This window comes from Triturus cristatus, chromosome 5_1 (genome assembly GCF_964204655.1).
Source record: "Triturus cristatus chromosome 5_1, aTriCri1.1, whole genome shotgun sequence".
NCBI classification, from domain to species: Eukaryota; Metazoa; Chordata; class Amphibia; order Caudata; family Salamandridae; genus Triturus; species Triturus cristatus.
Window position 1 is genome coordinate 939,216,641 of NC_140587.1, and position 13,674 is coordinate 939,230,314.

At 45.6% G+C, this 13,674-nt stretch overlaps 1 protein-coding gene across 2 annotated transcripts in view; it reads right to left on the reverse strand.

Moving 5' to 3' along the window:
* Positions 1-13,674, reverse strand: part of GPLD1 (glycosylphosphatidylinositol specific phospholipase D1) — a 513,772-nt gene that overhangs the window by 215,344 nt on the left and 284,754 nt on the right. For both annotated transcript variants that reach the window (XM_085605993.1, XM_085605992.1), the window contains one exon: positions 8,609-8,729. In XM_085605993.1, coding sequence (XP_085462119.1) covers positions 8,609-8,729 — 121 coding nt within the window. The remainder of the gene's footprint in view (positions 1-8,608; positions 8,730-13,674) is intronic.

The following is a 13,674-nucleotide window of genomic DNA, read 5'->3' on the forward strand; positions in this document are numbered from 1 at the left end:
ACCCTCTGACAGACCAGTTGGAGTATGATCGGGACTGGAGAGAGGACCTGGGGGATGCCAGTGGTCTTGATACCTCCCCTGACCTTGGCATATTGTCTCCTCCTACCTTGGCTACGGAGGAGGGAGCATCATACGCAGTGGTTTTGCTTAGGGCGGCCAAGGCTCTCGAGCTCCCTACAGTGGCGGTCAGGACTAACCTCCTGACAGAGGTGCTTCAACCGCAAGCAAGGTTTTCAGAGCCCCTGCTGCCGGTCAATGAGGCCCTTACCGATGTCCTTTTGGGCACCTGGATATATGTGTGAAGAACAGAGGGTTACCCCTAATTGTTTTTCCTAAATCAGGGTAAGAAAGAACTGAATGCGAAGAAACATAGATTTAGGAAAATAGATTCAATAACAAAATCAGCGTTACTCTTGAACCCAAGATAAGTGAGAGCTTAAATGCTTTTTATACATCATTTTATTTTTATAAATTTGTAGAAAAAAATATATATCAATATTTACAATTGCATGTTTTAAATTTGCTATTCATATAAAAATTGATCGCAGTTCTTCAATTAGTTTGACATGTGTGGAAATGTTTGACACAGATAACATGGGAATTCTCCTCAATGTAAACATAAATGTAAAGGTTATACATGTGGCAAGCAAATATTCAAGGACTGCTGGGCAAAGGGTTGAGCGTTGCTATGGCCTTAGGATGTATCCACAATCCTACGCGCGTTTCGGCATGTGCCTTCATCAGGGGGCCATACAAAGTTTTCACCAGTACGAGTAGAAGATTGAATGAGGGGAACAGATTTGTGCGTCTTACTCGTGTGTCACGAAGGTTCTCGGTTTCTCGGTGTGTTTACTACTAAATTATGTCTGAGTCCTAGTAGATGGAATATATAGTCTCGTTAGGAAGTTTTTTCTAAGATGTATGGAAAGGGGTACGATGAACGGGTGGTTTCATAAACGTTCAGTTTAGATAGACTACGACCCTTTCGATTATAGTTAGACGAATCCGGTTTCTCAAAATGTCATGTGATGAGGAAAAAGGATACGGAGGTTTAAAAATGTGTCCGAATTCAAACTAGGAAGTCTTTGTGTGATTGGTAGAATGGGACGGAGAGAGCGGGGCTCCAGTAGTTTCAATGGACGAGCAAAGGTCTCAGTCGTGGAAATTTTGCAATTAATTAGAGCTCGAACCAGGTAGTGTTCTCTGGTAGCGTCGGTAGGTAAACTCGCGTCTAATTCTTACAAATTTTGAGATATGTTAACTACGCGGCCCAGAGAAACGTCATGGTGCACTCGGGTGTCTCCGGTATGATGCCTCGCTGCTCTCAAAAGAGAGCAGCGAGGCATCATACCTTTGCTCGTCCATTGAAACTACTGGAGCCCCGCTCTCTCCGTCCCATTCTACCAATCACACAAAGACTTCCTAGTTTGAATTCGGACACATTTTTAAACCTCCGTATCCTTTTTCCTCATCACATGACATTTTGAGAAACCGGATTCGTCTAACTATAATCGAAAGGGTCGTAGTCTATCTAAACTGAACGTTTATGAAACCACCCGTTCATCGTACCCCTTTCCATACATCTTAGAAAAAACTTCCTAACGAGACTATATATTCCATCTACTAGGACTCAGACATAATTTAGTAGTAAACACACCGAGAAACCGAGAACCTTCGTGACACACGAGTAAGACGCACAAATCTGTTCCCCTCATTCAATCTTCTACTCGTACTGGTGAAAACTTTGTATGGCCCCCTGATGAAGGCACATGCCGAAACGCGCGTAGGATTGTGGATACATCCTAAGGCCATAGCAACGCTCAACCCTTTGCCCAGCAGTCCTTGAATATTTGCTTGCCACATGTATAACCTTTACATTTATGTTTACATTGAGGAGAATTCCCATGTTATCTGTGTCAAACATTTCCACACATGTCAAACTAATTGAAGAACTGCGATCAATTTTTATATGAATAGCAAATTTAAAACATGCAATTGTAAATATTGATATATATTTTTTTCTACAAATTTATAAAAATAAAATACTGTATAAAAAGCATTTAAGCTCTCACTTATCTTGGGTTCAACAGTAACGCTGATTTTGTTATTGAATCTATTTTCCTAAATCTATGTTTCTTTTGGGCACCTGGTCCAGGCCCAACACAGGGGTTCCTGTGGAAAGGATGATTGCCCGACGCCACCGCCCGGTTCCGGGCGACCCCACTTTATTCTCCCAATACCCCACCCCCGAGAGCTTGGTGGTCCAAGCCTCTACCTCCAAGAGCGCATTCCCTACCGCTCCACCAGATAGGAATCCAAGAATCTGTTTAATCTTGGGAAGAAGATTTTCTCTTCCTCCAGCTTGGGACTGTGGTCGGTAAACACTGCATGTCTATTGGGCCATTATTCCCACTCCGTGTGGGATACGGTTGCGCAAGTGCTGTCTCAGTGTCTGGAGGAGGCCCACACAGTGCTCTCCCGGCTGTTGCCACCGGGAGGAATGTAGCAAAGTTTACCATCCGTTGTGGGCTGGATACCGCCGACTCTTTATGCAGGATGATTTCCACATCGGTAGCCCTTCGACGCTATGCCTGTATGAGATCGATTGGCTTTTCTGGGGGATGTCCAGAATACCCTCATGGACATGCCCTTTGATGGCCGTCGCATTTTTGGTGACAAAGCAGACAACACTCTAGAGCGTTTCATGGACTCACAGGCTACAGCCAAGTCCTTGGGCCTCTCCAACCGCCTCACAGAGTTTGTTTTTCGCCCATTTCGAGGCTAAGGAAAGGGTGCCCCACTACATCCCGCCCAGAGCCACAGGCAGACTCAAGTTCCCCAACCTTTGCGCGGCCGGGGACGTGGGAACCACCGCCGTGGTTCAGGGGGCCAGCGGGCGGGCCAGTCCACCAACCCCCCCTCTGCAGCAGCCTCTAAACCTTCCTAGTCCGACATTTCAGGCCCATCAAACGCAAGTGGGTGGCAGGATCCGCCATCACCTCCCCCACTGGCAAACCATCACGTCGAACAGGTGGGTTTTGCAGATAGTCCAAAGGGGCTACTCCCCCCCCTTCGAGACTACCCCTCCAGCCCTGCCACCTCAGTACCACCGTATGTCTGAGGATCACCTGGGCCTTCCCCAACAGGAGGTCACGGCTCTCTTGGCCAAGGGAACCATCTAGCACGTTCCTGCCCCAGAAGTAGGTCGTGGTTGTTACTCCCACTACTTTCTGGTTTCCAAGAAGGACAAGGGCCTGTGTCCTATTTTGGATCTCAGGAACGTCAACTGCTTCCTCCGGAAAGAGAAGTTTAAGCTGTTGACACTCGCTCAGGTCTTGTCTGCCCTCGACCCGGGAGACTGGTTGGTAGCGTTGGACTTGCAGGATGCTTATTTTCACATCCCCGTCCTGCCAGCCCACTGGCGTTACCTGCAGTTCATGGTAGGCCACGAGCAATTTCAGTTTACCGTGCTCCCCTTTGGCATTACCAGCGCCCCTCGGGTGTCGCAGCTCATCTGCGCAGACCAGGGGTTTCAGTCTTCCCCTATCTCGAGGACTGGCTGTTGAAGGCAGGCTCGCCCCAGACTGTCATCTCCCACCTCCAGACTACGGCCGACCTCCTGCATTCGCTGGGGTTCTCCATCAATGTGCCGAAGCCACACTTGATTCCCTCTCAGAAGCTCCTCTTCACTGGAGCAGTTCTGGACACGATGCAGTTTCGGGTTTATCCTCCCGAACAGCGAGTCCGGAATATTCGGGCTATGATTCCGATCTTTCAGCCTCTATCCCGGGTTTCGGTCAGGATGACCCGGAGGCTGCTGGGCCTCATGGCCTCATGCATCCTGCTGGTCGATCATGCCAGGTGTCATATGCAGGCTCTGCAGTGGGACCTGAAGTTCCAGTGGGCGCAGCAGATCTCGGAGGGCACTGCACGACAATTGCATTGTTGGCTCATGAACCAGGATTGGGTCAATGGCAGATCCCTCTCCCTTACCCAACCAGAGCACACAGTGGTGATGGACGCATCCCTTCTGGAATGGGGCAACCACATTAGAGAGGTGAAGATCAGAGGCCTCTGGTCTTCGGCGGAGTCCAGGCTCCACATCAACCTTCTGAAGCTCCGGGCGATCCATCTTGCACTCAAGGCATTACTTCCCTCTGTCCGGGGAAGAGTAGTGCAGGTGTTCACGGACAACACCACCGCCATGTGGTACTGCAACAAACAAGGTGGGGTGGGGTTGTGGACCCTATGTCAGGAGGCCCTTCACCTCTGGACATGGCTGGAACATCAGGGCATATCCCTGGTGGTTCAACACCTGGCAGGTTCCCTGAACACAGGGCGGACGAACTCAGCCGTAGGTGCATGATGGATCACAAATGGCATCTTCACTCGGAGGTGGTGCAAGGTCTCTTTCAACAGTGGGCAGAGCCTTGGTTAGATCTATTCACCACCGAAGAGAACGCGTAATGTCAGCAATTCTGCGCATTGGAATTTCCAACGCTTTTTGTCGCGAATTAAGTTGCAGTCTGTTGTATGCCTTTCGGCCTATACCACTTCTGCCCAGAGTGCTGAAGAAGATCAGGCAAGACCGGGCCTAAGTCATCCTTGTGACTCCGGATTGGGCACGAAGAGTCTGGTATCCCGAGCTGCTCAACATGGCCATCGATCCTCCGAACTGACTGCCTCTTCGAGAGAATCTTCTGTCGAAGCAGCAGGGGACGGTCCTCCACCCAAACCTGTCAAGCCTCCACCTCCTTGCATAGAGATTGAGCAGCGGCAGTTGACATCATTTGACTTGCCGCCCGATGTTTGTGAGGTAATCTTGGCAGCTAGGCGTCCCTCCACTAAGACGGTATATGCCTGCCGGTGGAACAAATTTGTGGCATGGTGCACAGCAAAGGCCGTGGATCCTTTTCTGCCCCTCTTTTTGAGGTTCTCTTGTTCCTCCTTTCTTTGGCCCAGCAGGTCTCTGCTCTGGGCACTCTTAATGGCTATCTTTCAGCCATTTCTGCCTTTCTTCGGCCTCCTGATCAGCCTTCTCTTTTCAAGTCCCCGGTTGTAAATCGTTTTTTTAAAGGCATAACTCATCTCTTTCCTCCTATTCCCTTTGTTATGCCTTAGTGGGGCTTGAGTCTGGTCTTGACATATTTAATGTGCGCTTCCTTTGAGCAGCTTCACAACTGTCCTTTAAGACTTTTAACTCTTAAGACTGCATTCCTGGTGGCCATCACATCTGCCAGAAGAGTGAGTGAGCTCCAGGCTCTTTCATCCAAGCCTCCTTTTCTGTTTGTCCATCCGGAAAAGGTTGTCCTCAGGACCCTTCCATCCTTCCTTCCCAAGGTTGTCACCTCCTTTCACATTGGGCAAACCATCACTTTGCCCACCTTCTTTCCGCCTCCTCATCCTTCGAAAGAGGAAGAGAGACTCCACCGTCTGGCCCCAAAACGGGAGGTTTCCATTTATCTGGATTGCACCAAACAGTTCAGGGTGGATGACCAGCTCTTTGTTGGCTACGTGGGCGCCAAGAAATGTCAGGCCGTACACAAGCGGACCATCTCCAGATGGGTCATTTTGTGTATCAAAGCCTGCTATTCTCTTGCAAAAAAGGAGCCTCCAGTGGGGCTGCGCGCCCACTCCACCAGGGCGGCGGCAGCCACTACTGCTTTGGGACGAGCAGTCCCTCTGAATGAAATCTGTCAGGCAGCTATATGGGCAGCGCTGCACACGTTTATGAGACACTACTGCCTCGACAGCCAAGTCCGGAGAGATGGCTTCTTTGGCCGTTCTGTTCTCCAGGACTTAATGGTGTGAACTTGGTTCGCAAACCCACCACCGGGGTTGGTATTGCTGGGGTATCTATTCTAAGGTAAGGAATCTATAACTAACTGTTTCTTTCAGATTAACAAGTTGCTTACCTTCGGTTACGATATATCTGTAAGAAACATAGGTTAGTTATAGATTCCTTACCGCCCCACCCATCCTCCCCGTTCTGTGAACTGATTTCTAGGGTTAAGGTCATCCCTTCAGGGCCCTAGTTTTGTGCACCAGTATCAGTGTCTTGCCTGGCTCCACGTTTCTTGTGCAGAAAGTTGTGTATAGAACTGACGTCAGCACGCGAGGGCGGCTTCTAAGTAGCTACCGCAACATCATCCCAGTGACCACGATGCCAACGACGAGCGCAGAGCCGACCGACGCCACCTTGCGATGCGCAGAGGTACTGCTGACAAAAAAACTTTCCGGATCCAGTCTCACGCCTGGGGGTAATTCTAAGGTAAGGAATATATCACTAATTAGGTTTTAGTCAAAACCTAATTTCAAATACCCAGATATTCGAAGGGCAATCTAATTTGGGTATATCAATGGCAAGTAGTGTGCAGTAGCGCAGAGACATGTTGATGAAAGCACTGAAATCTGATTAAGCTTCCTTTGGTGAAACGTGCCCTCCTTCACATTGTGGGGAATGAACAATAGTACATTGTCAAGAAACAACTCCAGGTTCTTCCACAAATGAATATGCTTGGCCCATTTGCTGTTAGCTCGGTTTTATTGTGGCTTAAGTTAAGATGTTTTCTGTCATCCAGTGAGTTTTGATGAGAAGGCAAAGCTGGAGAGAGCTAGTGTCTTGCAGCATCGGTTTTATCTCAGCTATAATAGGCCATTCTTTAAAAGCAAATATTTCAATAAGAGGCTGAATATTTACATGTATGAAGTCAAAGCTAAATATGAAACTGAAGATGGGAAATAAAGTTAATTCAAAAAATATATATGAAACTGAAGAGGTCAAAAAGCACTTACATTATGCTAAGACTGAGACCATCAGCATTACTTATCAAGGTGTGTCAACCGCGTACTGGGGCACATATTAGCTAAAGCTAAATAGGGGATATAATAAAATCATGGCTTCTACACCATTCCTATAAGTTTTCAGCCAACGTTTCTGTTACCCACACTGGATAAAAGGTAGTCAACACAATTACTACTCCTCTGCCCTGCATAATCCTATCAGTCAAGCAGAACAACATTTTGATGGACTGTATTTCTTCATCTGACAAGGTTAGGACTATTTACAACAACACAGCTAGTTATCATCAGCCTTTATTTGCTTAAAATTGTCGCGATTTGATTCCATCTGAGATGATCACAAATCACTTTTATAGTTTTGCTTCTTTCCATCCTGCTGGTGCCTCATTTCCGACTGCTGAACCCCAAACAAGCCTCCTTTCTTTGGTCTTGGCAGACTGCATCTGGCACATCCTGACCTGGCAAAAGGGATGCAGCCCTTGACCATGCCTCATTAACACAGGGAGTTGCATTGATTGAGCTGAAGATGGCACTGGTGAAGTATGTCCCCAAGAAACCTTCTCTGGATTCCACAGAGCTACGTAATTACCCTCCTCGGACAGTTCCAGTTTTCCTTTTGAAACTTGAAAGCAATCATTTGTCAGATCCAAGTTTTTCTTGAAAGTAATGAATATGATGTTAATTAGCAAGCTGAACTTAGATGAGACATAGTGGTACAATCCATGTGAATCTGGGTAAATAAATATCTTAGATGATTTAAAATTCTTTGCAGATAAAGATGATGTTGGGGACCAGCTTTTTCTACGCCTATCAGCAGTATTTCACCTTGTGACCTATGAAATCCTTCTGGCTTCTTTCAGCCATATATGGGAGTCAGAGGTGCAGTCCACAAGTAGATCAGATCAGATTTTTCCCATTGGATGCAACTGATTGGAGATGTCTTCCTCCATTTCAATTGGCAGAGACTTAGATTCACTATGGAGTGCCACACTGCTACCTAATTTTGCCTACCTATTTTATTGTTTATTTAGTACATTTGTCCCTCAGGTTTCTTTCACTTTATTTCAAGGAAACTTCAATTCATCTAACTGATCAGGGCAAGCATACACAGGCTGAAGGATGTCCTGACTCGTGTGGCCAGGACATCCTTTCATCCAAAAGAGGGCAGTTATTGAACTTACATCACACATTCACGCTTGCTCAGGAAATTTGAGATATTGGTGTCTGAGTTTGTATTTACTGTCCTAGTGGTCCAGATTATTGTGCACATGACTGGATATTTCCAATGGCAGAGACTCAAAAGAAACAGGTGATTCAAATCTCCTCTAACCTGTGTGTCTCCTTTCTGACCTTACAGTGTATGTGGTTTTCCGCAGGTGTTGGAGAGAGAGGCAATGTTGGGAGTGTCCAAGAGTGAAACAAGGGGTGGAGGAAGAGGAGGGGTCTTTGTGGGGCCAATATCTAGAGAGTGTTCGTACCAGAAATATGTAACTGTACAGTGCCACCCTAAAATGGTAAATCTGTGGATCTGAAACATATGTGGTATCTTCAACAAATAGGATACACCAGAACCTATGAAAGGTTTAGACAATCGGAGCTTTTAGATAGGAAGTACTGACATCGCAAAAGCTCAGATGATGGTGTGAAGGGCCCTGATTCGTATTGTATGTATTTTCAATGATATTCTGGCAGAGTGTATGACATGAGTAGGAAGTTTGTAGCATTAGACGCAATAATGAGTTATACCAGAGAAAACCTCATGCAAAATGTACAGCTAGAGAGGCTTGGAAATGAAACCGAATCTTGCCTTTGCCCACGAATTCATTCGGAATTGCACTCCTTTTTCTGTTGAAATGATATCTGCTCCAATTTTTTCCATGAGTGAAGAAGACGCAGCCCTGTGGTATCCATTTCTGTGCGGTTTAAATCTATTGAGAGAAAGAATATATTATTGTATTTTGAGCATATGCCTGCACTTGGTCACATACGTTGATTTCACCACCATTAAACAGTCTTTAATTTTTATGGTCATTCATTTGCAACCGCTCTCCAATTAACAAGGAAGCTTGGATGAGTGACAACATTCAAAAAGTTCAACAGAGAGATGCCCCAGTTTCATCTAACCAAGCAGAACCACTCATTGTTTTGTCGTGCAGACCTTTTTCCCCTTTGTCTCCTCAATTTTGATGTCGAAGAAGAGACATAATAGGGCCCCATGGGAAGCATCTTGATGGCTCTCAGACCCCGGTCCTATTCCTAACCCCACTGACCATGCTAGAAACCTAGGTATCATTCTGGACAATAAGCTTACCATGATGACACAGGTCAACTTCGTCTCCTCTTCCTGCTTCTTTATCTTCTGCATGCTTCATAGGATATTCAAATGGCTACCCCAAAGCTTAAGAAGCACAATCACCCAGGCCCTCATCTTAGCCAACTGGACTACGGCAACACTCTCTACGCAGGGATCGCAACTCAACTCCGACGACGAGTACAGACCATACAGAACGACACAGTCAGACTCGTCCTGGATCTCCCTAGACAAACCCACAGCACCCCCTACCTCAGGGAACTCAACTGGCTACCTGTAAAGATAGGATGCCTGTTCAAGTTCCTGACCCAGGCATACAAGGCCTTACACAACTGAGAACCCACCTACATGAACCATCGCCTCAACTTTCATCAACCCACAAGACACCTTCGCTCCACGTCCCTTTCTCTAACCCTCACCCCTGCATCCAACGTAGTTGATACAGTGGTCGTTCCTTCTCCTACCTAGCAGCAAGGACATGGAACAAGCTACCCTTTCATCTACAGACCTCCCCCATCTCTTTCAGAGTTCCTAAAGTTCCTGAAGGCTTGGCTATTTGGCTAATCAACTGTACTCTGCCAGTGCATGGATACCCTCACGGGTGACAAGAAACACTCTAAACATCTACTGATTGACTGATTGAAATAAGTGAAAGGTCAAGAGCAGGAATTTCTATACATTAAAAAGTGAGTGAGACTTATTAAATGAATGGATGATCCACAAGGGACTAAAGTATAATACAGTGGCTATATCACCATGACATTTTTAACTAGTTGATGTGTCTTCTCCTCTGATTTTTACTTTTTGGCAGTTTGTATGACCCCTAGTCCCTAACAATTTATTAATAGCAGATCTGGTGCTACTTAAGGCCATACTTGGTGGCAGCTTATTAATTGAATTTAGGGTGATTTAGGTACATCCAAGGGAGTTGCTTACTGCTACCCATGTAATTTAATTTGAAAGTAATAGGGTTGATGAGGGGGCGGGTCACATCATGTTTACATTTTTTAAGTTAATTCAATATTTGTCAGAGAATGTTTCCAGGTAAGAGTGCTGGAGTGCTGGTGTGGGCCATTGAAGCAGGACATGAGGTTAGGCAAGGAACCACGGTTTAGAAGACACTTAAGTTTGATGCCCATCATCCCCAAGATGTCATTGAGAATACCTAACATAGCATATGTATTTACAAAGCGCATGTTCACTCGTCGGCATCTTGGCGCTGAATAATAGATGTTTATCGTTACTCAACTCAATGGTACTCATTTTATCAACCTCCGAAGGATGAAAGGTTGAGTGGACCCGCCGGGATTTGAAACTGTGACCATGAGGTCAAACACAGGCCCCTGCAGTGGCTGCATTAGTCCACTGAGCCACCAGATCTGGCTTACCAGGGTGACTTAGTTTATTGATGGTGACAGGATTTGCGTACACTGATCCACTACAGAGAGCCCTATGATCTCTACCAGTGCTTAATTCGTGAAAAAAATAAGTGCCACAACTAATAAATTAGTATTCACTGAGCAGAGAATCCACGAGGTATGGTGCCATTTAAAATGTGCCCTTAGGTAAATGCGGGGGGAGGGGTGAGAATCGAAGCAGATATGTATAGTACACAAGGATCCTTTTATAGTTAGTAATTACTCTAGCTGAGGCAAACTGAATGGCTTGCACAACGTCTGTGTCCACCTGAATTTGATTGCCTGCAGTCTATTGAGTTGTTGTTTTGTTACTAAACAATATAACTAGTTAGGATAATCCAGTCGCGACCCAATAAGAGCGAAGCTGACACTCCTACAAGTGCCTAGTGGTAACATAGGCAGAATGATGGTAAGTCTACTTATGGTCATGTGGCAGGTTGAAACAACAGCAGATATTCAAGGATTAAATTTCCTTCATCATCAAATTTCACCCTCAGAATTATGACAGTACGTTTAGAAGTAAGACGTTCACCAAGGACTTCTGCCAATGAAATTGTTAGCCAGGAAGAAAGAACTTCAGTTTGGTCCAAATGTATCTAAAGCTTATTGCAGATCTTCCGTCTCCTGATGTCGTTTGAACTCTTATGTAAAGAGGAGATGGACTTATCCCCCTTAGAGAGGAAGATAATCTGGGAATCATTAGCGTAAGAACATAGTAAACATCCTGAACTTCTAGCAATAGACCTCACCGGTCTAATACAAATGTTAAAAAGAAAGAGAGATAGTATGAAACTTGAGATACTCCAGACTATACAGTTGCCAGTGCAGCAGTCCAACTCCCTAGAGAGACAACTTTGAATCTGTTCTGTGAGAAAGAATTGGAACCACTCAAGAGCCAGCCCCTCTATACTGCAATCAGCCTGGCTCATAATAAGATTGTTTTCAACTGTGTCAAAGGCTGCTGACAATTTGAGAAAAATTAAAACACGTTTGATGTTTCCAACAGCAGCCCTTATTAATATTATTATTATTATATTTAAGTTTGTAAAGCGCTCAGCTACCCGTAGGATTCCCGGCGCTAAAAACCAGATGAAAGGGGGAGAGTCAGAAGGAAGGCTGTTACATATTAAATAACCAATTTTTTACCTGTCTGCGAAACTTAAGATAGCAAGGTTCAGTTCGCAACCGGAGAGGAAGGGAATTCCAGAGTGAGGGGGCCTGCCAGGTGAAGGAGCGGCCACCCATTCTGGATCTTTTGATTCTAGGAACCGAGAACAAAAGCTGATTAGATGATCGCAGGGTGCGGGGGGGACAGTAATGCTGTACCAAGGAGTTAAGATAGGGTGGGGCCAAGCCAGCGTTTATTCTGTACATGAAGCAAAGGGCCTTAAATTTTGTATGGCTTTCAATGCGGAGCCAATGCAGGGTGTGTAGAGAGTAAGAGGTAGGGGAAGTATTGGGGAGTTTACAGAGCAGTCGCACTGCCATATTCTGGACTGTCTGTAATTTACGAATCACCTCTTTGCAAGCTCCCAGGAAAAGAATGTTCCCGTAGTCCAGTCTAGAGGTGATTAAGGCCTGGACCACGGTTTTCTGAGTATCCTGGGGGAGCATCCAAATGATCTTACGCAACCACTTAATGATAGTAATACAAGTGGAAGAAGTCTTAACCACGTGGTTTTTCATAGATAACTGGTCGTCAAAAATGACGCCGAGGTTGCGTGCTGTTTTAGATGGAATAGGTAGAGTGCCCATTTGAGAGGGCCAGTGTTGGGGTCCCCATAAGATGGTATTATGGCCAAACAGAAGAAGCTCTGTTTTCCCCCGTTCAGTTTCAGTTTGTTATTATGCATCCAAGCTGCGATGTTACTGAGTCCTATGCAGAGGGAAGAGGGGGAGGAATGAGAGCCCATAGAAAGAGAGTAGATGATCTGGGTATCATCAGCGTACGAGTAAAGAGTGAGCCCAGCTTGCTCCGCAATAGTCGCCAAAGGTCTGACATACAAATTAAAGAGCAAGGGGCTCAGGATGGAACCTTGCGGAACACCGTACGCCGATTTATAAATTTGGGAAGCAGATGAGGAAGAGAAGACTTGGAAGGTACGTTCTGATAAAAAACTGACAAACCAGTTGAGGGCTGAGCCGGTGATGCCAGATGATCTAAGGGCATTGATAAGAATGGGGTGGGAAACCGTGTCAAATGCGGCACTCAGATGAAGCAAAATGAGTGCCACGGTTTCCCCCCTATCCACTCGGCATCGTATGTTTTCAGAGACCCCCAGTAGAGTTGATTCCGTCGAGAAACCTGACCTAAACCCAGATTGGGAAGGATGTAAAATTCCCCTAGATTCAACATGGGAAGAGAGTTGAGAATTGATATGTTTTTCCATAATTTTTGAGAAAACTGGGAGAAGTGAAATAGGATGGAAGTTAGATGGGATATTAGGGTCAGCGTTGGCCTTTTTTAACAAAGGCACTATCATCGCATGTTTCCATGCAGAGGGTACTGTAGCTTCTCTGAGAGAGGAGTTAAGAAGATCAATAATAAGTTTAAGGGATGAATTATCCAGCATTTTTAATATTTGAGGGGGAAAAGGATCCAATGGGGAGCCGGATTTGATTTTGCTGATAATATCAGAGAGAATATTAATATTAAGAGGATCCCATGTGTCAATCAACTGTGAAGCAGGAGGACAGGTATCTCGTGGGACCCCTGAATCACAGGAAGTCGTAGGGTTGGATACTATGGGGGGGATCTGTTGAACAGGGGTAAGGGACCTATCCACTAAGGTCACTCGATCATAGGATATGATAGGGGCTGGTAGGTGAGACAGAGAAGGAGGAGAGGCAAGTTTTCCAAAATCAGAATATATGGTATCAATTTTGGCGATAAAGAATTCAGCCAGAGAGTTGCACTGTGCAGTATCGAGACAAGGTGGTTTGGGTTGACACAGTGCACCTGAATGTTTTTGTACTACCTTAAAAAGTGCTTTAGGGCGATTTTGTGCCTCAAGGATAGTTAGGTTGACATGTTCAATTTTAGCAGTTTTGCATAGAGAATGATATTTAGTTAAGGCAGCTTTGTAAATTTGCTTAGAACACGGATCATATTTTATACGCCATTTGCGCTCGAGGTTTTTGCAG